Here is a 27645-nt window from a genome sequence, read left to right on the forward strand (position 1 = left end):
CGTCTATTTCTCTTGAAACTAGACTTATATGTCTACTTAATAATTTTTTTTCTAGAATTTTAGTTGGGCCAATTAGTACAGTTTATTAGTTAAAGTCTCCCCTATTTCAGGGTATGACCATTCTGACCCCTGTGCACTACAAACCAAATTTCTCCCTGTACAAAATTCCAACGATCATGCCGTTTATTTCCCCTAAAAATAAACTCAATAAGAAATCCATGAATGTAAGGTATGACTCTTAATAATTTTTGTACAATTTTTGGTGAATTTCTAAAGTCAGAATAAGGGATCTCGAATTCATTCAAACCCTATTTCACAAGAATTCAAATATCACACAATATGGAATTCTTTTTCTTCCCCTGTTTCTTTCATGTGAAAATAGACTCATTAAGCTTTAATCCCATATTTTATTCTGCCTCTAACTTATTTTCCACTATTTTTAGTGTATTTTCAAAGTTACACTACTGCAGAAACTCAAATCTGTCAAGGCTAAATTACTCATTCATGATCATTGTTCACAAAATTAATACAACATCGTTTACCATCTTACCATATTGTTATTATGTCGAGTTTTCAACCCGAGGGTTAAGTACATACCTGTTCAAAGTATCCATTTCACAACATTTACCAATACTTCCCTTTCATCTCGAGTATTCCTCCATTTGAGTAGAATTTTACCCGTTGAACACATCGGAATATAATTCAGATATATGAAAAGTTTGCACATAAGTACCACATATGTAGCCAAGCTACCATGTAACCCGACCATAAGTGAACTCAGACTCAACTCAACGAGCTCGGGCGTTCGCATCCATAAGTGAACTCGGGCTCAACTCAATGAGCTCGGATGCCTAGTTACATCTCATGAACTTGGACTCAACTCAACGAGTTCGAACATTCGCATCCATAAGTGAACTCGGACTCAACTCAACAAGTTCGGATGCTCAACCATCCCAGTGACATGTCACTTGTATCCTAATCTATTCCTAAGGTTCAAACGGGATTTTCCTCGAACACATATCCTTGCCATCTTCCGTAAAATACTGAAACCAATACTCGGTAGCACTTTATATTTAACAGATAATACACATAACTTGCATTTTATTCGAAAATAACCACAAAGCATATATTTCATGATAAAAATCAGCATATCATATATTTAACATCAATAACTTAAAAATAAAAATTATGCTACATTATTTACACATGAACTTACCTCGATACCACAAAGGTGAAAAAAAAGACGTAATTATCCCTTAATCGATTTCTTTCCGTTCTAGGTCCAAATCTCGATTTTCATCATCTAAAATATCACATTCAACTTATTAAAACAATGTACTGATCAAATTAGTCCATTGACACACTTGGGCAATTTTTACAATTTTGCCCCTATATTTTGCCAAAATTACCAAATTACCCCTAGGCTCGTAAAATAATTTTTATCACATTTCTTTACTCCTTGAGTCTAGATGAACCATTTTCATAACTATAGCAACTCATAATTTCAACTATTTCATACATTTACAACTCATTTTACAACTTAGCAATCTAGCCCTTTTTAAGGTGTTTTCATGCAATTTCTTTCACAAAAGTTGTTTATTAGACAACTAGGACTCATAATCTTCCATAAAAACACAGAAAACAACACATTTACTCTCATTGCAAAACCCTAGACTCTTCATCATTTTGCAAAATAGACCCCTCATATGGAAGCTCATGCTTTAGGGGTTCTAAAAATGTAAAAATCATCAAGAAAAAGCATTAAAATCACTTACTATAAAGGGAGTTTCTTTGCTGAAAGTTTCCAGCTTCTAAACCCTTTCTTTGCTGCCATTTTTCGGTGGAGAGAAGATGAATAAAAGATGATATTTTCTTTTCTTTATTTTAGTACTTATTTGTCAAATAAGTCACCCAACACTTACCTAACATGTTTGACCATTTCATTCCTTGTCTCATGGCCGGCCATCACTCTTTAAATGGCCTAATTTCACTTTAAAGACCCCCAATTTAAGATACAAGGCAATTTAACACCTTTAGGTATTAAAACTCAACTTTTACCTTTTACGCGATTTAGTCCTTTTTCGAAATTGGACTAGAAATCGCTAAAATTAACTTACCAAAATTTACATGCACTTATAAAATTATATTATAACACAAAATAATACTAAAATAATTTTATCTGGCCTCGGAATAGTGGTCCCGAAACTACTGTTCCGACTAGGCCCAAAATCGGGCTGTTACAAATAGAGGTATTGAGGAGGGAAATAGACCTCTTGAAAGTATTGGCAAAGCCTAAAGAGGCTTCATCAGACTGGTACTCAAATGATCCATTGAATTCTTAAGTTGCCTCGGAGCTAGTCCTAGTTTCCCTTAAACCATTAAAGGAGACATACAAGGGAATGAAAAATCTAATGGATTATCTATACTAGTATAATAGTTACATAAGGATCATGGGCACATTTGACACCCTTGAGTGCAAGTTATTTCCAATGATGTTGTGAGAGCATGCTAGAAGTTGGTACCCGATGTTTCTTGTAAGGCCTTTAGGTAACTTTGACAAATTGGCTCAGTAGTTTATAGGATAACACTCGGCTAACATCATTGCAATAAGAGGTGAAAGTTTCTTACAAGAATTAAAGACCTAATAGACAATTGAGTGATCCATGCCTTCACAACTAGAATGTTGAAAAATTTGTTTATGAAAATAGTTTTGTTACACAATAGAAATTCAAAAAAATTCATAAAATATGAACCTTTGTTGCGTTGTCTATGGCAATAAATTTGACCAAACATAGTACATATGTTCTTGGACTAATGAGACTAGCAGATATTTAGCTTTCAACTAACGATCTTCTTCTTTGCCTTTGAACCCTCAATTGCCAAGAGAATGAACTCTTATTTTAAACGAAACACTGAATGAAAACTATAACTTTCTAGTGGAGAAAGTTCACTTTCTCTAAGGCAACCAAAATCGAAATTACTTTCACAAATACTCACGAAAAATCGAATTTATTTGTAGCTAAATAGTTTTTCCTAAATTTTGAAAGAGTATCCACATATGACTGATGTGAATGTTTGGCAATCTCATAATCTCTATTTATAGGAAAAATCATAAGAGTATTACTTGAACAAGAAGAGAGGGAAAATAATATTTTAATAGAAAACCTAAAATCTCTTTAGAACATTATATGGTGGGCGACACATGCACACTAAAATAATATTTAATAGTGTACAGGCCAATTTTGGGCCACCCCCAAAAAACCCAATAACCAAAGCTACTTAAACCCCATACCCATCTCATCCTAAACCAAGCCTAAACCAACCTAGCCCAATACCCTAAACCAACCTAGCCCAATCCTAAAACTACCTGAGCCCAAATTTTAAAACCCTAATAGCCCATTTGCTTAAAAAATTTCAGCAGCAACCTAGCTCCCATCTTGTCAGCCGCCGCTTCCCACCAACGGCCAACCATTGGCCACCTTGCGCACTACCACCACCACTCTCCACGCACGCGTCTGGCCCTCCATACCCTGCAAAATGAAACAAACACCAAAACAGAGCAGACGACAAGGAGCAATGGCCAGAATTTTAAAAAAATTGTTGTATAGAAAATGCTATAAAGGCCAGATTCGAATGTAGAGTAGTGGGGGGGATTTTTTTTACGAACGAATACACAATAGGCAATACAAAAAAAGTAATATTGGAAGGTGATTTCTCCGATCTAAATCTCCTGGGCTTTCTCTTTGTGATTATTTTCTTGCTTTTTTTATTTCGAGAGTAAATAAAAGAAAAGGAGATTACACACACTACGCACACAGAATATACTCTACGCATACAATATCTGTACACACGTACAGAAAAGGGAGAAATGTGCATTTAGATCAATAGGGGTAATTTCATTTTTTTTCTCTTCTGTTTTTTTCCCGTTTTTTCTTTTCTCTTTATTTTCTTATTTGTTTGTTCCTTTTTATGCAACTAAAGGCCGATGAAAGCCCTAAATCTGTCATGCGAGTATAAGGGCGAGAGATCACATAATAGTGGAAATCTATTCATTTTACAAATCTATTTTTATTTTTATTTTTTCTTTAAAAAATAACATGAAATTCGAAAGCTTCATTCAAATAAAGAAGAAAGAAGGGAAAATACTTACCGAATCCTTTTAGATCTGGTCGAGTTCCTTTAACGGCAAGATTGGGCACGTCTCGCTTACTGGTAATCACCTAAAATCATGGTGGTTTGGCAGTCAAGTGGAGGAAACCCTAAAAATTTGATTTTAAAGGCTGGAATTTCTTTTGATCTAAAATGGGGGCTGCGTTTGGGGAAAAGAAATAGAAGAAAAGGGGTCTTAAATGACTATTTAATAAAATGGCACAGTTTTATGGAGTAAGGTCCACGAGGTGACTCATTTGACAGGCCTAATCTGCGCATTACCACTCAAAAATGGGGAATTTTCGCAACAAATCCTTCCCCTTGCGCACAGCCTTCAATTTGCGCCCCAATTTCCCTCCCTTATGTTTTAAAATTTAGCTCGCTAATTCATGCGTTGTTTCACTTTGATCCACGATCCAGTTTAGTATTATGGGCCCAGGATATTTTCACTTTTAATCATTCCCGTGTTTTAGCGTGTTCCAATTGGTCCTTCTCTTTTATATATTTCTTTTTAAAATTGCCCCTAACCCTTTTTTTTATTTCGATTTTCATCCCTTTTTTACTTCTCATCATGATTTTATTTTAATTTCAATATTATTTATACTAATATATTCTATTAACGTTACTATTATTATATTTCTAGTATTTTATTGTTGTTATTCTACTTAATACTAACCTGTATATGTTATGTAGTATTATTAAGGGTTTAATATCATTATTTTGTTAGTATATTTGTATATCACCTATGCATTCTTTAAATATATATACATTTACGCGTATATCCTAAAATTATATTACACATATTTGTTTTATATATATTTATCTACGTATATTATGTCTCTATTTTAATATATTTTACATATAGTAGTTAGATATAGTTCTTATACATTTCCATGTACATATTTCTATACCATCTTATGTATATATTTACCTATGTTTTCGTATTTATGAATATATCTTTAATACATATAAGTATATATTTATTATTAATAGATGTTTTCAACATTATTATTATATATATTATGTGAATATTTTAACATTACATTATATATGTATTTATATATTACGCATATATATATACCCTTCTTTTTAATATTCTATTTTTTACATATATATGTAGATATACATACTTATACCTACTTAAATATATTTTTTCACATTTCATAATTCTTATATACTTACATATATTTATGCATATTTTACATCATATACATGCTTATATATTTTATACTCTTAAAAATGTTTTTTGTATATTTCACATATTTTATAATCCACATACATATATTCTATATTATCACGATTTGTAAATATATAAATACACATTTACATTTTTTATAATATTTACCGATTTTATATATATGTACATACTTATCTATGTTTTCATATTCTGTAATTTATACATATTTCTTATTTTATGGTTTTTAAATTATACATGCACATATATATATTTTACATAATTGTATTCATTGTCATCATTGTTATTGGGTGTTTGTTTATTTATCCATGTACACTTGTGCTTTTTCTAAAACGTTAGTTCTATTTATTTATTTGTATGCTTTGTTTATGTAATCGCCTCGTCATTTCATTTTGCCTATTGTATTGTTGTTACTCACTTTACTTTGCTTACCTCGTCGTATTCGTTATTGTTTCGTCAAGCATTAACACCAAACATCAAAAGGAAAATTTTTCTAAATAAGGCAATATTTCGCGTTTGGAAAATCGAGAAAACGTGCCCTAACGTGCTGGGTTTCGATTTCTCGTTCGACCAAATAGCCAAATATCCTTTTTAAACTTTTAAATAAGGCAATATTTCGCGTTTGGAAAATCGAGGAAACGTGCCCTAACGTGCTGGGTTTCGATTTCTCGTTCGACTAAACAGCCAAATATCCTCTTAAAGCTTCAAAATATGGTTTCATTAAACTATAAGGTGATCTTGGTTTCGATGGTTTAGAGTATCGTGTCCTAATGTGCTGGATGTGATATTCCTTCGGAACAAGAGAATCTTATATTTCAATTCACGTTATCAGAGTTTTCTTTTAAGGATCGTATTTTTAAAACTCTTCAAATTTTCAATTTTCGACACTAAGACACTGATTAATCAACTAGGTACCAATTTTGGGCGTATCGAGGGTGCTAATCCTTCCTCGTGCGTAACCGACTCCCGAACCCGTTTTTTAAATTTCATAGACCAAAATCTTTGTTTTAATAAAAATTAAATCGTTTATTAAAAACAACCACTTTTCAAGGTGACCCGATCACACCTCATCAAAAAGGATCGGTGGCGACTCCCGTTTTCGTTTTTTTTTAATCCAAGTCGACCCCGTTTCATCAAAAAATGGTGTCAACAAATAGAAAACTTAAATCCTTAATCTATTTGGGTTAAATCTATTCATCTAAAATAATCATATTTTATCTCATAACCGCAATTGCAACTTGCACAACAAAAAATATTATTACTAACAAATATTAATAACAATCATTCGTCCTTAACTAATGACCTATGCCCATACTCATTTTCTATAATTCATGTAATGTCGATGATAGGATATCATTTACTTTTTAATTGAGCTTTGAATTCCACTATTGTAGGTGAACTCATGCCATATATAATTCATATACCCAATATACGAACGGATCCAGGATCAATTTAATTTAGCTCATGTCTGATGTATATCCGCTCTAATACCCAAGATAAAGTATCTCCCCAATTGGACTTGATAGACAATATAATAGTCCATTGAATAATTTGCTTATTTTGATTCCTTAGATTATGTACCATTTAGATTACCTACTAATTAAGTTGTCTTCTTGGATCATAAACTCATCCTTATGGTGCAACTTAGTATTGGTTAAATCTTAGGTAACTAGTGTGCCAATATATGTTTTGTTCAATTTTCCTTGTCGTGCAAAAACCAAAGAGGACAATTATACAAAAGATAATAATTGAACTATATATGAAATTTGATTAACCATTCTGTTTGAAAAATTACAAGTATAAATACTTAAATAACTATACTAAGGGCACAAATTCCCAACATAGAGTAACCCATAAGCATTTGAAGTACCTAGACAAGATTCAGCTTCAACAAATCAATGAGAGCAAAGGAGGACTTTACCTTATTACTATTATATTATCCCTTAACAACTTTATCCTTCAAGTTGGGCACCCCTACTCAACTTTTATGTACCAAGCTCCTTCCTCGCTATGGGAAAAGAAAGATGCCCGATATATCTTTCATATAGATGAACCGACCCTTATCTTAATGACAACTATTTGATTTATCAAAGATTGGTGAGCATGCATTCTTGTGATATTGGAAATAGTAAAAGCCTTGTTGGCCTATTTCGTGAGAAAATTGATGGAAGTACAAGTTTTGGAAGTGACTCAAGTCAAGCTATTCCTTGTTTTACGATCAAGAAACATGCCAACAAATGGAACTAGGAATCGACAACAAGTTGCCCTTATGTCGCGCCAAGGGAGTTTAACACCTTCATGAACCACATATAAAGAAGCAAATGAAAGCGCAATTCGAAAATGTACAAGACAAGAAAAAGAATCCCTTTCTCATTGTCTACGATGTTGCTCAATTGATGAACATTCTTGTCAAAATAGAATGTCGATAATGGCAAGAAAAAAGAGAAAAATAGAACACACATATTTTATGTGGAAACCCTTTTGGGAAAAAAACCATAGGCAGAGGAGAAAAAATTCATTATGTCAAATTAGAATGATTACAATGAGTATAGATTGCATCTATTTACAGGTTTAGAAAACCTTATTCTAATCAACATCTAATAGAAGTAATGCAACAATGTTGAAACACCTTATTCAAATCAATATCAAACAGAGGAAGTAAACACCTTCGCCTTCGTGGATTCCCCTATCTTGCCACTTGTATTTTAATTTAATAAGAATTTGGGTCACAACTCTAACAATCTCTACCTTGACACGAATTATCAACGAACAAGTTCTCCACCTCTAAGCAATGCTCAAACTTAGTTATAAGAAGTGACTTAGTCATCATATCTGCAGTACTATCATGAGTACTAATTTTGCTTACAACAATATCATTATGAGCAATAATACCACGAACAAAATGATACCGAGCATCAATGTGCTTTGTTCTCTCATGAAACATATGACCTTTCGTAAGGAAGATGACACTTTGACTGTCACAAAATACTATACTGAATTGAAGGTCTTCATTGAGTTTAATAAAGAGCCCCTTTAACCAAATAACTCTTTACAAACCTCAGTAATCGCCATGTACTGAGCTTCAGTGGTAGACAAAGTGACAGGAGTTTGCAAGGTGGCTTTCCAACTGATTGCACAACCCCTAATTGTAAAGACATAATCTATGAGAGATCTTCTTTTATCAAGGTCTCCAGCAAAATCAGTATCAACATACCCAATGACTTCATCTCTATTTCTTCCAAACTGTAAGTAAACATCAATAGTGTCTCGTAAGTATCTCAAAACCTACTAAAATGCTTTCTAGTGTTATTTACCAGAATTCGTCATGTATCTATAGCTGCACTAACTGCATATGATAAATCTAGACGTGAACAAATTATAACATACATAAGAGATCCTACTACATTAGAATATGGAACATTTGACATGTAGACAATCTCATATCTGATTGTGAAGACAAAGCTGATGAATCTGAAATAGGTTGTCAAAGCAATACTAACAGGCTTAGCACTCTGCATATTGAACCTGCAAAAAACTTTTTCAATGTACCCTTTCTAACTTAGGTACAATTTACTTGCTTTTCTATCTCTGAGAATCTCCATACCAAATATTTTCTTTGCTACTCCCAAATCCTTCATTTCAAAGTCTTCACTAAGCTAGGTTTTGACTTTTCTTATCTCTCCTTTATTTTTTGCCGCTATCAATATGTCATCAACATAGAGGAGTAGATACACAAAAGAACCATCACTATTTTTCTTAAAATAAACACAACTGTCTAAGCTACTTCTTTTGAAATCATGAGAAGTCATAAAGAAATCAAACCTCTTGTACCATTGTCTTGGTGACTATTTCAAACAATAAAGAGACTTTTTCATCAAGCAAACATAGTCCTCTTTTTCTAAGACTGTAAACCCCTTTGGTTGTTGCATATAAATGTTCTCCTCAAGTTTTCCATGCAAAAACGTTATTTTTACATCTAACTATTCGAGCTCCAAATCATACATGGCTACAATACCAAGTAAGACTCAAATCGAACTGTACTTTACAACTGGAGAAAACACATCTATAAAGTCCACACCTAGAATCTGACTGTAACCCTTTGTAACAAGCATTGCTTTATATCTGGGTTCTTCAACTACCGGAGTCCCTTCTTTCCTCTTAAACACACATTTACAATGAACAACCTTCTTACCTTTAAGAAGCTTCACAAGATCCCATGTTCTGTTCTTGTGGAGTGACTCCATCTTTGCTTTCATGGCAAACATCCACTTTTTTTAGTCTCCACAACTAGCTGTCTCGAAATAAGTGGATGGCTCTTGATTTCCATTTATATCTTCAGCCACATTTAAAGCATAAGCAACTAGATCAGCTTCGGCCTTCGCCCTTGTGGACCCTCTATCTTGTCACTTGTATTTTATATTAATAAGAATTTGGGCAACAGCTCTAACAGTTCTCTAGTGGCAAATCCATATCTATAATGGGAATCCCTAATCCCTTAAATTGAGGAACCAACAACATGTTTTTCTGTCATGGTTGTACATAAATACAGTAATTGGAAGTAGGAAAGCCATTTTCTTGAAATTTCATTTTCCTTTATTGGTTTCTTTGATGAACTTGCCATGGTTTATTATGAAGCAAGATAACAAGAAAGGAAAAGAAACAAAGAGGCAAAAGCTAAAAGCTTTTTTTAAAAAAAGAAGAAGAAGAAGAAGGAAATTGCAAAATATTAAGCTCAAAAATTAAGCTTGTGCAAAAAAATAAAATTAGACCATTTAAAAAATGGTCTAGGCTTGGGCTCAAATTCAAATATTCAAGGCTTGGGCCCAACCTCACTCAGCCTGTTTTCAAAATTTGTAATATATTATATTATGTTACTTTTATATAGTATCTAAGTTCGAAAGCCCACCTGAAATTTAGAATGATTTAGGTTAAAATATTAGACTAAAAAAATAGGCTTGAGAAAAAAAAAAGACCATTTTTTAAATGGTCTAAGCTTGGTTCAGATTCAAACATTAAAAGCTTGAACCTGACCCCACTCAACCTGTTTTCTAAGTTTGTAATATATTATATTATGCTACTTTTATATATATTATGTAATATATAACATATAAAAGTTAAATCTATAATAATATATAATTCTACAAGGCAAACATTAAAAAAAATATTAAGTTAGTCTATATATAAAATTTCAACAAATGATAAATATATAAAATATTAAAATATAAATAATATGAGTGGATCTAAAATAGATTTGGATTAGTCATTTATAAATATTGACATCATTAGACAAAAATTTAAGCTCATATTTTGAACCAATTTAGACTTGAACAAGCATATAAAGTATGGTAATATAATGTTTAAGCTCTACTCAACCGATGAACACCTCTAATCAAGAGAGACAAAGAAATAACCAAACATAGAAACAATATGAAATCAAGCAACGATTATCACTCTGCTAAAACTAGCTCTTAAACCTCCATCTTTAGTGGCTCTATGCACCACTAGTTTATCCCAACATCTTGTATAAGTTAATTGTTATAACACAAATAAATTTAAAAATTAATAAATATAAAATCAAGTATAATTTAATTTTTCATCTAAAAAAAAACTATCCACTAAATATTTTTGTTTATTCATCATTTTTCTCGTCCACCCCCGGTATGCCACATAATATATGTTTTTATTTTGTACCGTATTGTATCTTATAAGTTTTTATTCCTATTTTAGACCACGCCAACATTCCCCACCTCCAATCTCTCCAAGTTTTGTTTTCATTCTCTTGTGTATATTTGCTCCATTCCATCTCGTTTTCTATTTGTAATTTCATAACCAAGCTTTCCAAGTCTGTTCAATATGAAGGCAAGTCATTGGCTTAACAGCTTCATCGTACTGTTAGTCCTCATCCTGACGATGGACTTCCGCCATGGAATTTATTATGCTCGGGCTGATGCTGGCGGCACCGGTTTCGTTCAAACAACAGCAACTAAGTTTGTCATAAATGGAAAGCCTTTCTACTTGAATGGCTTCAATGCATATTGGATGATGATGTTTGCGTCTGACAATTCTACGAGGAGCAAGGTTACTGACGCATTTCGAGAAGCCTCCAAGTATGGCATGAACATAGCAAGAACTTGGGCGTTTAACGATGGTGATTACAAGCCTCTTCAGAATTCCCCAGGTTCTTACAATGAAGACGTCTTCAAGGTAGCACAGATGACTTCAATTTTTTATCTTTTGGCTACAGTTTTTTAAATTACAATAAAAGGAAGGGGTTCTAATTCTTATATGGTTAATTATTTTACAGGGACTGGACTTTGTTGTAGCGGAAGCTAACAAGTATGGAATTCATTTGATTCTGAGTTTGGCAAATAATTTCAAAGATTACGGAGGAAAAGACAAATACGTTCAGTGGGCAAAGCAACGAAGCCGGAACCTGAGCAAAGAAGATGATTTTTTTACAGACTCTGTTGTCAAAAAATACTACAAGAATCATATTAAGGTACGTTGGTTTACAGCTTTTGATTTTCTGTAACGTAATTGTATTAATTTCACAAACCCCATTTTCTCCCTTCTAATAAATGTTTGCAACTAATTCGGGGCGGTTTCTTTGGGTTTGGTCTTCAAATTCATGAAAAGTTGTCCAGTTTAGCAAGGATGGCGAGAAACTGAGAACCTAACCAAGGGACTTTGCCAGGTCCCTGCTACCTGGTTGGGTCCACTCTATGATTGCTGCCTTCATCCACCCAACTTTAAAGATCCAATGACTTCAATAGTCAAACCTTTTACACTTTTGTTAGGATGGAAAGAAAACAAAATTGATTTCTGTTTTTAAAATTAGCGAATTTCTTTTTTTTTTACCAGTAATTTTTTTTGATAAATATTTTTCACTTAAAATTTAGGTATTTTTAATTTTCTTTTTTATTGCTTTGCGATAATTTCTACTATCATCCTCCTCGTATAATATAATACACTGTATTATATTTTTAATAAGTCATATAATATAACAAGCAGGTACAGTATCCAATAATCAGAACTTGAATTGCAGGCAGTGCTCACGAGAATCAACACGATTACTGGAGTGGCATATAAAGACGATCCTATCATCTTTGCTTGGGAACTAATGAACGAGCCTCGTTGCCCCAGTGATCCATCTGGAGCTAATCTTCAGGTTCGATTTTCGAGCTAATTTTGCCAGTTGCATCATGTTAAGTCTTGTCTACGACACGTAAAAAAGCTACGCATGCAAATTGCAATAGCGTTACAAATGTGCTTTCTGATCATCATGTGAACACTAGCTAGAAAGAAGTAGCGAGTAATAAAGGAGTAAAGGTGAGCAAAGACATCAAATAAATTAGCTCTGTTTACAGTGGATTGACCTTAATTTCAATTCAAGGAAAATGAAATCAAGTCATTCCAGCTAAAAAAAACAAGCCCATTTGAGTTTTCACATTGGTGGATGATCACGGATAAAAAGTGACTAGACTAGCGATGGAAAATATTGGTTTCTTCTTGTTATAAATTGATAAGAAACTTAAAAGCTGTTTTGGCTTGGAATGCGTAGCATACACGCATGTATCTCCACAGGGGAATCATATGAAGAAACCATCTAAGAGCAATTGAGAATCGGAATCCTGGTTTGATGTTTCATAGTGACAGACAACTTTGCTGCTTTTGTTCTTTCTGTTTGTTTGGAATTCCTTCAAGTTGTTGAAGTTTCCTCTAATAGGTTGTGCTTGGACATTTTCTTATGCCCACTTCACCCAAATTTTATAACCTACTTTTTATATTTCACCAACTTCTCAATCATATCTTACCAAAATTTGGAATTTGCTATACAGCTAATTGTATGAACTATTTGTTTAATACTTGTAATTCCCATACTGATCTGATTTATGTTAGAACATATCAAAATTGTAGAGTCAGGGCTAAACAACTTGTTCCTTTTTTGCTGTATATAATTTACAGAATTGGGTAAAAGAAATGGCTGCACATGTGAAGTCCATTGATAATCATCACCTACTGGAAATAGGACTTGAAGGATTCTATGGGGAATCGATGCCAGAGAAGAAACAGTATAATCCCAATAGCTATTCCATTGGGACCGACTTCATTTCCAATAATCAGATCCCCGAGGTCGATTTTGCTACTATCCATATATACCCTGAGCAATGGTAATATCACAATTCAGTTCAGTAGCTCTTCTTCATGGGGGATTAAAACTAATGTTTGTTATGATTAAATGCTGCAATTGCAGGTTACCATCGACAAATTCAAGCGAAGAGGCCCAGCTTGGTTTGTAGACAAATGGATTGAAGCCCATACCATGGACTGCAATTCAGTGCTGAAAAAACCACTGGTAATAGGAGAGTTTGGCAAGTCTTTCAAGCTGCCAGGTTACAGCTTAGAGAAAAGAAACGAGTTTTTCCAGAGGATTTACAAAGCAATCTACAGCAGTGCCAGGAATGGGGGATCATGTGACGGTGGGCTGTTTTGGCAGCTCTTGAGCCTTGGAATGGATAACATGGGGGATGGTTACCAAGTTATATTGGAACAGAGCCCTTCCACTGCTTCTGTCATTGCTCAACAGTCTCGATTGCTATCATCTCTCACTTGAACTTCACAATCATTCCTTAATAAAAAATACATTGTTACTTTAATACGACAGGAGAAATCTTTGGATGAGATTAGGTACATTGGAATGAAGATAGCTACTAGCTCTACTACTGTTTTGTCAGAGATGGAGGCTGTTCATGCAAATGAGGACTTTGAAACCAGCAATTTTTTATAATTACATGGGATTTACATTAAGAGACCCTTGATTTTCACCATTTGGAGCTTAAACTAAGAAGCATTATTGTACACGTTAATTTCTAAGCTTATGTTTGAGATGATGAAATTTGGTGGCATCCTCATTCCTAAATTACATAGCTTATCTTACAAAGTGGTGCCCATATTAACGGCACTTGCAAATCTCAAGCAAATTTATGTTATATTATATGTTGTCCACACTTCATTCAAACTTAAATCTACTTATCATAATTCCTAAATATCTACTCTCTGCATTTCACCCTTTTACAATTTAGAAAAATGGATGCTAAATTCTTGGCATAAAATTTGAATATTTGAATATTTTATTTTTAGAAAATTAATTTTAAATCTCTAAAATTGAGAGGAAAAGTAACCCAAAGTTTTAAACTAAGTGACAAAGAAAAGAAAGAATAAAAATATTTTTTTATTAAAGCTAAGTTTTTCAAAATCAAATCAGTAATCGAATTGGTCAATCCATCGGTTCATCTATTTAATTAGTCCGAATGATTTGATTAAATAAATCATTAAAAATTAAAAACCAGTTCAACTCGTATTTTGGCCTAGTTGAAGTGGTCCATACCAATTCTTTGCTCAACCCATCCAAAACTTTAATTAATTTTTAGTCCAATCGACCCATCCCGTCTGATTTAGATAACATTGCTTAAAATATGTTATTTGTTATGAGTTAGAAGAAAATTAACCAAAATTATAAAAATGAATGATAGAACATTGACATTGTTTTTTTTTACATTAAAATGAAAGGAAAATTGTAAATAAAAAATTTCACACCAAATCTTGGCTTTTTTTTATTGTACAACTAACTCATATTAGAGATATTCCTATAACACACACCATATTTTAAAGGAGTTGTCCAAATAAAAACATTTCATTTATTTTCTAAAGACTTAAATCTAAATAAATTTTATGATCAAACATCTTTTAACAATCAAATCAATCACAAAAATTTAAATCTTGAGATTGTTGCTAATATAATAGAATAAATTGTAATTTAAAATTAAAGTGAACCGAACTCCATTCTAAATTTGATTTTGAGACTAGACTGGTTTAACTAGGCAAAATTATTAATCAATAAAACAAGAGTTTAGTTTTTCATTTGTTTAAATATTCCAAAGGTATTGCTTTTATTTTAATCTATTTACTGGGATTTGTTCTTTGTTTATTAAATTTTCTAACTCGAAATTTTTTATTATTGTAAGAGTAAATTATAGAATTAGCCACTCAATTATTAATATTTTTTTGGTCACACAATTATAAAAAATTTCAATTTAATCACTAATATTTTAGGTTATTTTTATTTTAGTCACTTTTCGTTAAATGATTGGCGACAATGATGGTGTGAACTTTTTCTAACCCGTATAATAATACATTTAGTCCTCAATACTTAGATAGTTTATCAATTGATCCTCAAACACATATGATTAAATATAAATTATGAATGGCTCAAACTGCTGTCGCGTACAAGGAACTTGGATCGGTTCTTCATTCAATTTTGGAGTGATTGTTATTATGTGTAGCTTAAGAGGTTGAAGGTGAATAAGCCGAGAAAGTCAAGGGTAATTGGAATTAAGGTGTTTATTTATTCATGCATTCATAATTCATTGCTAAATAATTCATAGTTGAGAAACATGTAAATGGGTTGATTATTTAAGCTGCTTCCTGAACCAGGATCTTATTTTCTTTATCAAATCATATGCATACTGTTGCTGCTGTATTTCTAAAGTTTTTCTTTTGCTTCTATTTTAGTAATATTGTAGTCAGGTCTGTGATGCATTTGTTGAACCCTGAAACAGTAGACCACCTTTAGGTGAGATTAATAGAACAATAATTTGATTATTGTTTACTTCCATGGCCATCAAATATAAAAGCAAAATTCTCATGCATTACTGTGTCAATAAAGGGCGCATAAAATCAGATAAACCAATATAAAATTACAAATAGCAAAGGGAAAAAAATGAATGGGGCACATCATACGTAGATTAGAAACATTCAGGGGATGGCTTAGATATAGGGTAAGAAACACGAGGATTATTCAGCACTGTGGATAAAGTAAGCAGTGAGCAGGAGGGATGGGCAAAGCTTGGTTTAAGATTGAGACTCGTCCCACTTGAGGGGCTTCACAACTTCCCAGGTGAAGTCAGGGTCGTCCCTTCCAAAATGTCCATAGGCAGCTGTCTTCAAGAACCGGTTATTGCCACCCCTCTTGAGGTCCAGGTTGTTTGTGATCATGCCAGGCCTAAAGTCGAAGTTCTCCTTCACAATTTGGAGAATTTCCTTGTCTGGAATCTTTCCAGTTCCGTAGCTGTCAACGAAGACAGACAAGGGCTCGGACACACCAATTGCATAGGAGACTTGCACGAGGCACCTTCGGGCAAGGCCATTTGCTACAATGCTCTTAGCAGCCTGCCTAACAATGTAAGCACCACTCCTGTCAACCTTGGTAGGATCTTTTCCGGAAAATGCACCACCACCGTGGGCTCCCCAGCCACCATAAGTGTCAATGATGATCTTACGTCCAGTAAGACCAGCATCACCGTGAGGGCCACCAATGACAAACCGACCAGATGGGTTAAGGTGGAAGATTGTCTTCTCATCGAGGTGCTTTTCAGGGATGACAGGCTTGATAACATGCTCTTTGAGGTCAGCAGCAATTTCATCGTTAGTAACAGTCTCGTCGTGCTGGGTGGAGATGAGGACAGTGTGAACACGAACCGGAACCATAGCTCCATTATCGTTGTTGTACTCAACAGTAACCTGGGTTTTACCATCAGGCCTTAGCCAAGGGCAAGTCCCATTCTTCCTAACCTCAGTAAGACGAGCCCCAAGCTTAGTTGCGAGGACATGGCTTAGGGGCATAAGTTCAGGGGTCTCATTAGTAGCATAACCAAACATGTGGCCCTGGTCACCGGCTCCAATCTCTTCGGGACGCTTTGTAAAGTGGCCATGGACACCCTGGGCAATATCAGGACTCTGCTGCTCAATATTAACAAGGACCTTGCAGTTATCAGCATCAAGACCCACATCATCAGAAACAAATCCAATGGAGCGGCATGTGTCACGGACAATCTTCTCGTAGTCTACATTGGCCTTGGTGGTAATCTCTCCAAACACCATGACCATGTTAGTCTTGGTGCATGTTTCACAGGCAACCTTGCTGTCAGGGTCCTGAGCGAGGCAGGCGTCAAGCACTGCATCAGAGATCTGGTCACAAAGCTTGTCAGGGTGACCCTCGTTTACTGACTCAGATGTGAATAGAAAGGTCTCCATTCTAAGCCTGCACACATATAACCCACGCACATATCTACATCATTACGGTAAAAAAAGATCACATTAAAATTCATAAACTTCCATCAATTTAAAAGAACCATAATGATGTTAGATACTGGAGAGAAAAAAAATACAGATCCAGTAGATATTACTGAAGACTCAAAACTAAACCAACTTTTTAAGTAAAATTAAAAAATTCTATCAGAGTTTAAGATATCTAGTAAAGGACAATCGGCAATGATTACTTCAAGTCAACTCGAAGTTGTACTCCAAACAAAATGAACTTTTTTTGCAATGAAACTCCAAAAATATTCCAAAAGCCAAAACTCAGAATCTCAGACCTTTTAGAATTACCAGAAACCATCAAACCAATATGCTAAAATCGCATAAAACAAACAGAAAACTACATAGATCTGCAAGCATTTCAATCCAATTTAACTAGAGAGAGAGAGAATACAAAGACAGAACAGTCATTTTCCGCTGCTACTACAAACACCAAAGCAAGATCTCCAAACAAAAACGGCAGAACAAAGCGATAAAGAAGAAGAAGAAGAAGAAGAAGAAGAAGAAGAAGAAGAAGAAGAAGAGTAAAAGGGCAGAAAAGGCAACCTGGAAAGATAATGCCGAACGGATCTGAGTCTTTAGTTGCGAGAGTGCTTAGCTGACCAGAATTCTAAAGAAGCGGAACTCGACGACACAAAGAATCTAGCCAGGAACCCGGAAATTTATAGCGAAATTAGATGTAAATGTTACGTTTAAGTGTTAACTGGTTACGGGGTTTAGTCAGTTTTGGTAGGAATCTGGTAAGGTCAGGATCAGACGGCTGATATAAAAAGTTGGGGAAAACAAAACGGGAGCCGTTGGATATGTCGGATCGCGACTTGTAACTTGCAAGTGTTTTGGTGAGAGAGAGAGACATGTTTGTTTTTTCATGGAAAACAAACATTGGTTGGTTATTTAAGGTTTATAAAAAACGAAATTTATCGGGAAATTTGGGTCACTCACCAACCTCGTCTTGTGATTAAGCTTTCATGGTTTGCTTCATTGGGTAGGTTGTGATTTGTGAATGATATGGCAACGCGTCAACTAGGCAAAGTAGTGTACAGTGCAGGTGGGATTTGTACCTTTTATTTGGTATAGGTAAATAAATAAAAATCAAGGATAGAGAATCCAAAATTTTGTTAAATTTGGATTTAAATAAAAAAAATTATTAGTATATTCAAAAATTTGAAAATGAATAAATGAATTGAACCAAAAACTAACAAACAAACAAACATTCTGGAATGGATGCCCACAAAAGCTTAGCTACATTATAGTATAGGTGATGACAACGGGAGGGATGGATATAAATAATTTTACCCTTTGCCAATCTTCCTTCACATGTCTGGTCAGAGGATTTTGGGTTTATGCTTTTTTTATCTATCCATAAATTAAAAGGCTAATTAAACTTTCTTTTAATTTTTAGGAAATTAATTTAAGGTGTTTAGAGTTTTTTTTTTTTTAGCTCAAAGGTATCGTCGTATCGACATTATTGATGTCATATATTTGACTAATTAAAATTTTAATTATTAATTGGAACAAATTACTAGGTAATTACATAACAATATATATATACACACATCCTGAAGCTGTAAATCAATAATCACTTTGAACAAACATATGATTCAATTCGATTGCTTTTTCATCAAGCTAAAACCTACATATTTATATTTATATAATTTGTAATTTGAGTTGAACAACAATTGGAAGCTTAAGTTCACCAAATTACTATTTGATGAATGTATTTATGAGTTAAAAATGTGGGGGTTAGCCCAATTCAAATTCCGAAGCAGAAAAAAGTCGATATTGTGGGCTTAAAATGGGCTAGAGGCTGCCTATTGCAAAGAAAGGAATACGAAAATTAAAAAAAAGATGCGGTGAGCGTGGATCGAACACGCGACCTTCAGATCTTCAGTCTGACGCTCTCCCAACTGAGCTATCCCCGCTTGATGATTACTTCTGGCATATTGAAATTATTATTTTAGTTTTTTTAATTTAATTTGAGTTCTATAAATACACAGCGTCGATGAATACTTTTCGGTTTACTGTCTACATCTATTTTTGTAGGTTTCGTGTAGTTATAAAAGATAGTCTCAATCGGCTCGATTCGCCTGCGTTGCAATGGGAAAGATCCCCTCTTTTAAGGATGAATTCACTTTCGGTTCGCTTCTCTAAACAAAATCCCTTCTTCCTTATAACCTTCCCTGTTTTTTGGCCCTTAATTTAGTTGGTTCTTTGTTCTAAATTGACTCGCAGACCAAAGGCTTGAAGAATCCCGCGATATCATTGCCAAATATCCCAATCGGGTCCCTGTAAGTTTTCCGATTCCTCTCCTTCGACGTTTCTTTTGGTCAAACCTTTGTATTCCCAGAATTCTGTCTGTGTTTTTTTTCTATAAATATGATCAATTTAAGTTTTTTATCTATGGACGTTGTTCTTTATTTGTTGATTATTGGTTCATTATAGTTATCAAGACTTTATACTATTTACAGGTGAGATGAGATGAACTTAATCGCTTTTGCCCCTCCATGGAGTATGGCTTTTTCTTAAAATGGAATTAGCTAGCTGGTTATTGCTGAAAACCGGGGTTCTGATACTCCTTTTTTGTTCTTCTCATTTTTGTAGGTGATTGTGGAAAGATACTCAAAAGCAGATCTTCCAGAAATGGAAAAGAAAAAGTAAGTTTCAGTGTTGGCCAACAACAATTTGCTCTTAATTTCATGCTTTTATTGTATATCTACCTTACAATTCCTCTTTTTTTTTTCAAAGGCACAAACTCTGCCTAATGCATTGAGACTAGTAATGATGGGTGCTCCTTTTTTATTAAAAAATGTAATTATCAAGATTGTGGCATGCTGAATTCTGTAGATATAAAGATATAATTGGGAAACTCGGTTCTAAAATTGCTAAAAAAGGATTCGCTTAAGAGTTCCCACAGTTTAGACTTAAGTCTTGAGTAGATATGCAAATAATCAATTCTTGTTAAAAGATAAAAGGGCCTAGTAAATCTGTGCCTCACTGTTCGATTTATAGGTATCTGGTTCCACGGGACATGTCTGTTGGACAATTCATTCATATCTTAAGCTTGAGACTTCGTCTGAGCCCTGGAAAAGCACTGTTTGTGTTTGTGAAGAATACGTTGCCACAAACAGGTAAAGCCACAGTAAGACTATATCATATGTTTCTGTTGCGTTGAAAGTTTCTCAAGCTTTTTTGCTATGACCTGTATTTGCAGCTACGCTTATGGACTCTCTCTATGAATCTTTCAAAGAGGATGATGGATTTCTGTATATGTGTTACAGCAGTGAGAAAACCTTTGGTTGTGCTACTAATCAGATTACTCCAAGTGTAAGCTTTGTGCATTATTGTAAAGTTCCTTGGTTCCTTTCGTTCTCTGGATGATGGATCCTCAATATTGAAGCTCAGCCAGGTATTGTAGTGTTGTAGCTTGCATCACTCATTCTGTAAATCCTTAAAACATTAACTCATTCTAAAAGTTATTGTTATCAATATCAATGAACTTGACCACAAATATGTAATCTTGCTTTCATTGTGTGACTTTGTATTGACATCTCAATTCTGTTTCTATGATGTTGTATTCTGTTGTCTAATGGGAAAAGAAAGACCCTCACTTAAGGATTATTGAAACTATTATTTTTGAAAGTTATTTTTTTCATACACTGGTACTAGAGTTAACATATAACAGTTTCTTAATAACATCACTGCCAGTATAAAATAATAATAATCTTCAAGTTCTTGCATCAGTTTGATTTCGATTTGGCCACCTATAAAATTCATTTTGTTGGTTGAATTTCGCATTGCTGGTTTACTATATTATGACTATTTATTATAGCGAAAAAGGAACTCAGATGCATCTATGAACCAAGGAACCTTTAAAAACACACATTCTCGGACAAACCAGAAATCTTCCAACTTTGTATACACCCACGATATGGGTTTCTTATTCTCGGTGAAATGCAATGGACAACTAGGCTAGTTTTTGTGAGTCCTTATAAACCCAGGCCGTAAATGGAATATTCTCTATCTATTGGCAACGCGTAACATCATACAAAACTGGATCAGTTTAATAACAGTTAAGGTCATTCCCCAAAAAAAGTTGTGACCTACGTTAGGTCTTGGATTTATCACTTACGAAAAGAGTTTCTTCCTCCCTTCTTCCAAACACCCCGTACGGGCAATTGCCCAGTGGAGATTTGGCTGCTATCAAGATTGTTATCTAACGCTTCAGGATCAGGGTCTGGCTCAGAAACTTTTAAGTTCAACGGTGCTGCCATTGACCATCGCCCAGCTGTTCTCGGTGAAAATTTGAAGTTTTCTTCCGTTGCTTGCTACCACGAACTGCATCCCCTGGTCCAACTTTTGCAGATAATGAGTAATTTTGACCACCAACTTTTATTTAGGGTTTATTGGTAGAATTCAATTCCACCGGCAGTTCATTAACCATAACCTTGAGTTGCCTTTAGCAGGGCGATAGTCATCCTTTGATAAAACCTCCACCTCCTCAGAAGGCTTGTAACTTGACTGCAATTTTCTGACACTGCTCATAATACTATTTGCCATAGTATCCTTTGTATTACTTCCTGTAGTGTCCAGAGACTTCCCCTTCCACTTCTTAGAGGCATTATTATCTTTAAACCAGCCGTTGCCTTGGGCATCACCATTCACTTGCTGATCATTGCCACGCAAACCAGCATTATACGTCTCAATTAGCTCTTTCTGCTTCTGAGCATCAGGGAAGAGTCTAGCCAGCTCAAGAACTAGATGCGACAAACCATACTGTTGAACATAATCGAAATATCTGCCGGTGCTTATTAAGCCTAATGATACCGTCCAGATATTTCTTTAAAAGCAATGTACTTTTCTTCATCATATGCAAGAGCAGCTCGCATTTTTTCTACCAAAGATTTGTTGGTTGTATGAACAACCTCTACACTGATCGACACTTGGCTGCTTGAGGACTCCTTATGTAAAGCTAATATTTAGTGATGTCAGAAACAGTGATTCGAGATCACTAAATTCGACGAGTAAGTTTGAAAATTTAATAAATTAATAATTATTAGTCAAGTGAGATTTTAGAAGTATTTTTGAATTAGTGAATTTAATGATTTAAAAGAATTTATTAGGTAAATTGAGTCGAAAATGAGGTATTGAGACCTCGATTTCATAAATTGAGCTGTAAATATTTTTATAAATATTTACGGAGTGTCATTGATTTAAAATTAAAGTTTCGTTAGAAAATTTTAACGTTTTAATAGTTAATTAAATAAAAATGACTAGATTGAAAATGTGCAAAACTTGCTAATTAAAGGTTAAATAGTATAAGTGATAATTAGGGAGGACCAAATAGGTAATTAGACATATGGGCAATAGCTGGACGGCATGTGGGAAGAAGAAATGGACAAAATTAGTGTGAACTAAGGGCAAAATAGTAATTTGATAAAATTTTAAAAAATAAAACAAGTAACCAAATTGAAAAATCTAGACATTTCTTTCTAATTCTCAGTCAAAAACACCATAGGAGGTCTCCAAGAAGTTGATTTTTCATAGTTTTTACTTCATGTAAGCTTATTTTTTTATTATTTCATGTAATTTTTATGTTTTTGAGACTTTTACAACTAGGTCTAACTATTGAAATCATTAGTTTTTTATTTTATAAGTGATTTTGAAAGTTACCATGGATGAGTGCTAAAAGTTTATGATGAATTAATATGAATTTAAAGCTCTAATTTTATCATATAATGATTTTATTAAGTGATTTTAGTAGAAATTGATTTTTAGGACCTAATTGTGAAAAGTTAAGAATTAGGGTTTAGTGTTGAAATTATAATTTTCAAAGATTGTGTAGTAGTTTAACATGATGGAATAAAGTGTTAACTGAGAAAAATAAGTTCAATTGATAGGTTAATTGATTAGGGACTAAAGGGTAAAAATTGTAACATTTAGGGAAATGTGTAATTTCAAAAATTAAACGGTATAAATCGTGAAGTGGAATGAAGTTGAAATATATGTGCTAATGAATGAATAATTTTATATTATAGATCAAAAGTCCAAAGAAAATCAAGGAAAAGAGAAATTATCCGAATAGTTTCTGAGTTACAACAAATTTTACAAACTAGTCCAGGTAAGTTTGTATGGTTAAATTTTAATGTTATTTATTTAATTAATGATTGGTATTTATGTTTATTATTGAAAATAAAATATTATTAAAATTATGAAAATTAAATTGAAACGTTCGAAAAGGATGGAACGCCGGATTGAGTACAGTAAATCACCCAAGTAAACCAAGATTCAGCATTTGTTGCGGACTTCCGTGTTTGCTTTTCATTTAGCTCACATGAGCTTCAGTTAACTCATATTAGTTTCAGTTAACCCTAATGAGTTTCAGTTCAACTCTTATGAGTTTCAGTTTAACCCTACTGGGTTTTTGTTTAGCTCTTATGAGCTTATGTTCAGCCCTTATGTGTTTCTGTTCAGATCCGGTTACAATGTATTCATATTCGTAAGACGTTCTTTGATTTTACAAGGTTGTTAAGTGATATATCGAATAAATGTCTGAAGATTTAAAGTTATTTTGATATCTGTTTGAAATAAATGAATTCATCAACTGAAATTGTGTTTGGCAGGAAATAATGAATGATTTATTTAAATGCATTGTTTTAGTATGTTCGGTAAGATTTATGTTTAAAACCAATGAATTTACTAAGCTTCATTAAGCTTACTTTAGTTGTTCAATGTTCTTTGTAGATTTTCAAGAAGTTTGGAGGATCAGATCAACACATCTGTAATATCTCGAAAATTTTTACAGTAGGATATTATCCTTTATATAGTAAAATAAGGAAATAAAGTGACAAAAAGGGAAATTTTAGTTATTTCAATATTGGGAAGTATATTATGATATAGTAATTCAAGAGAGGACTAAATTGTAAAAGTGAGAAAAGTTTCGTTGCACAAGAGTAAATACTCAAAAATTTAGACGTTAAAGTGTAAATATGAAAAATTTGAAGGACCAATAATGTAAATATTTTAAGGGTGGAATGATTTAGAAACTAAGGAAAATGGATGAATTAGGACCAAATTGAATAGGTGAAGAACTATGAGAGACTAAATTGTAATTTTATCAAATTAAATGATGACTCAAGGATGAAATTTTAAAAGATAATAAAGGACAAAATAGTCAATTGGAAGAGAGAGAAATCTAGAAAGTAATAATGATGTTAATGATATTTTATAATTATTTAATTAGATAAATATTATTTTAACGAGATATTTTATTATTTTATTATTATTTATTTAGTATAAAAGGGAAGGAAAGATGAAGAATTTTCATCATCTTTCCCATGCACTAACGTGAGAGGAAGAGAGAAAGAAAGAAAGTTTTGCTTTCTTTACAATTTGGTCCTTCTACAAAAAATTCACCATTTTCACCCAAAAATCAAAAGAATTTCTATAGCTACCAAGAGAGAAAAATGTTAAGGAGACTATTGGAAGTTAGAATATCAATTTGGATTCAAGAAATGAAAGCTGAGGGAGAGAGAAAATTAAGATGAAGATTGAAATCAATAGAACAAGGTAAGAACATCATAATTTCAATATATTTTTAAGTTTGATATTATTGAAAAAGCATGGGATTGATGTTAATGTAGAGTTTCCTTACATATGGTCCTATGTTCTTGATATGTTAGTGAAGAGAAAATAAGAGAAAGTGATGGAAAATAGTGTAGAAAAAGAAAATAAGGATGTTATAAACATGGTAATTGATATCTTGCACTAAAACAGTTTTGGACAGCAACAGGGGTCTAACTTTGAAAAATTACCAAAAATTGTGGAAATCAAATTAGAAGTTGAAGAAAATATGAAATTAAATTTTATTGAGTCTAATTTTTCATAGAAGAAACGGTGTAAGCAATTAAATTGTAAATTGTGATATATAACAAATTTAGCTAGACAAGGTCAGACTGATTTCAGGTTTCCCTATTCTGACTTTGGAAAATCATCAAAAATTAGAGAAAAATAATTAGGTTCTTAAAGTTATATGTTTAAAATCCTGAATGAGTCTATTTTCAATATAAACAAATAAGAACATCATCCGAATCTTGTACAATGAGATAATTAATTTTTAGTAAAGAAGGGTCGGAACTATCAGATAGCAAAATAAGGGTGACTTTAAAGAATAAACTGTACTTATTGGATAAACCAAAAATTTTGAAAAAATTATGGTAAGAAGATATGTAAGTTTATTTTCATGAAAAATTAGCGGATTTTAATTTCGAGTTCTGTAGCTCAAGATATAAACAATTTAGTGATTATGACGCAAATGGACAATTTTGAATATACATATAAGTAAATAGTGAAATTATTGATAATGTTACTGGTAGGATGTTATATAAATCAAGGATGTGGAATGGAAAGGAGGAGAAGGAAAATAAATATATGACTTTTCAGCTAGCAAGGGTTTTGTTGGGTTTTTCACACAGGAAGAAAAACAGAACCAAGTTATCCGGATGAAATATGAAGCTCTTGTTAAAGCTAGAGCAACAAAGCAATAATTCCGGATAAAGTTTGAAGTAAGTTTGAGATTGAAGGACTTGAGAGTTGCAACCAAACGAACAGAAGCAAAAAGGATGAGAAATTGAGAGAAGTATTTCATCCGGGTAACATACATACTGCTATTTGTTGCCACCTTTAACAGGTTTACATTTAAAATGGATAATTTGTATATTTTAAACTCAAGGACTGAATTGAATAAAAGAATAACTATAGGGACAATTTTTTAAAATGTCAAAATTGACCAAAATGAAGGAAATGAATTGTTTTATTGATTAAATTAATAAATTAAATGCAATTATTAATTTGGATCAAGATTGGGTGACAATCGGGGAAAATAAAAAATTTACCAAAATGCCTCTGAATCTTGATATTTTTGCAATTTCGCCAGGTAAGTTCGTGTAACTTGAATTATATTCTTAAATACTTGAAATGTATGTTATTGATGTGAATATGATTTAAATATTCCTTGTATGAAAATTGATGAAACATTGATATATTTGATAAAAAAGGGAAGAAATCCCGGTTGAGCGAAAAGGAATTGACAGTAAAAAAGATCTAGTCCGGACGGGTGATCCTATCCTGATATAGCCCTCCTAAAGATTAGAAGTAAAATGGATTTAGCCCAAATAGGTAATCCGAATTAGGGTCTGAATTTAGCCTGAACTAGTAATTCAGATCAAAGCTCATTAGAGTAATTGTCGTTGCAGGGGATTTAGCTTGGACTAGTAATCCCGACAATACTCTAAGAGTTTATATTACAGGGGATTTAGCCTAGACTGGTAATCCCGCTATAAGGATGAGGTTCGCGGGATTGTGCTTTCTGAAATGAAATGTGTAATACCATGGTTGAAAGATACCATAGCAACATGATATGAAATGTGTAAGACCATGATTGAAAGATATCATGGCAACGTGACATGAAATGAACAAGACCATGGTTGAAAAATACCATGGCAACATGACGGGAAATGAATAAGACCATGGTTGAAAGATACCATGGCAACATGACAGGAAATGAGTAAGACCATGGTTGGAAAATACTATGGCATCATGTCAAAGATAAATAAGACCGTGGATAAGAGACGCTATGACATCTGTTGAACAATTGATATTCAGGTAATATGTATCAGATGACGAATGGTTATATGAAACGGTTGTGTGAAATGTTTACAAGAACTGGTCATATGGAAATATATGTACAAAATAGTTGTATGAAATAACCATGAAGATAGATAAACGAAATAAGTATAGGTACATGGAATATAATTTATGTTAAGTTTGATATAAACTAGTACCGGAATAAATATACATAAAATATATGGAAATGATGGAGCATGAAATATTGATATAATGAAATGAATGATATATACTTATGAAGAAATGGTAAGAGAATGATATGTTTTATGACATGTACATATATGATTATCTTTGATATGTTGATATAAAGAAATTATGTAAGTTAAGACAATTATTAAACTCAAGTGTGACATGTCGAGAAAATAAGTATATCAATGTTGAATTTATATGAAATACGTGCTAGTATATTAACAATGTTGTTATTTGATGCTTAGACAAGTGCCAAGCTATTGATTAAATGGTAA

The 27645-nt window shown here is 33.2% G+C and overlaps 3 protein-coding genes, 1 non-coding gene and 1 pseudogene across 5 annotated transcripts; 2 read left to right on the forward strand and 3 right to left on the reverse strand.

Annotated features, from left to right (window-relative positions):
• The first annotated feature begins 10996 nt into the window (after window positions 1–10996).
• LOC107922736 (mannan endo-1,4-beta-mannosidase 4) lies at window positions 10997–14391 on the forward strand. Its single transcript, XM_016852888.2, is given in 6 exon segments — window positions 10997–11548; window positions 11649–11843; window positions 12390–12512; window positions 13310–13515; window positions 13599–13632; window positions 13635–14391. Coding segments are annotated over 6 exon segments (1233 nt in total). The 5' UTR covers window positions 10997–11197; the 3' UTR covers window positions 13959–14391.
• A 1641-nt stretch (window positions 14392–16032) lies between these two features.
• On the reverse strand, window positions 16033–18361 carry LOC107923999 (S-adenosylmethionine synthase 2). Of its 2 annotated transcripts, none has more exons than XM_016854241.2 (2): window positions 18047–18361; window positions 16033–17444 (listed from the first exon to the last, which is right to left on the reverse strand). In XM_016854241.2, exon 2 carries the CDS (start codon window positions 17435–17437, stop codon window positions 16256–16258), a length of 1182 nt encoding a protein of 393 aa, XP_016709730.1. In that variant the 5' UTR covers window positions 17438–17444; window positions 18047–18361; the 3' UTR covers window positions 16033–16255. The 2 variants fall into 2 exon arrangements, with proteins under 2 accessions (XP_016709730.1, XP_016709731.1); XM_016854242.2 differs by having other exon boundaries at window positions 16033–17471; window positions 18047–18355.
• A 988-nt stretch (window positions 18362–19349) lies between these two features.
• Window positions 19350–19422, reverse strand: TRNAF-GAA (transfer RNA phenylalanine (anticodon GAA)). The gene has a single exon. It is a non-coding gene; the product is annotated as a tRNA-Phe (tRNA).
• A 79-nt stretch (window positions 19423–19501) lies between these two features.
• On the forward strand, window positions 19502–21118 carry LOC107924000 (autophagy-related protein 8i). The gene is made up of 5 exons (XM_016854243.2): window positions 19502–19637; window positions 19733–19788; window positions 20102–20154; window positions 20510–20628; window positions 20712–21118. Exons 1-5 carry the CDS (start codon window positions 19598–19600, stop codon window positions 20876–20878), a joined length of 435 nt encoding a protein of 144 aa, XP_016709732.1. The 5' UTR covers window positions 19502–19597; the 3' UTR covers window positions 20879–21118.
• Window positions 21119–21621: 503 nt separating this feature from the next.
• LOC107923998 (E3 ubiquitin-protein ligase HEL2-like) overlaps window positions 21622–27645 on the reverse strand; it is a 31303-nt pseudogene continuing 25279 nt past the window's right edge.

The sequence above is a fragment of the Gossypium hirsutum genome, chromosome A11 (genome assembly GCF_007990345.1).
Source record: "Gossypium hirsutum isolate 1008001.06 chromosome A11, Gossypium_hirsutum_v2.1, whole genome shotgun sequence".
NCBI lineage: Eukaryota > Viridiplantae > Streptophyta > Magnoliopsida > Malvales > Malvaceae > Gossypium > Gossypium hirsutum.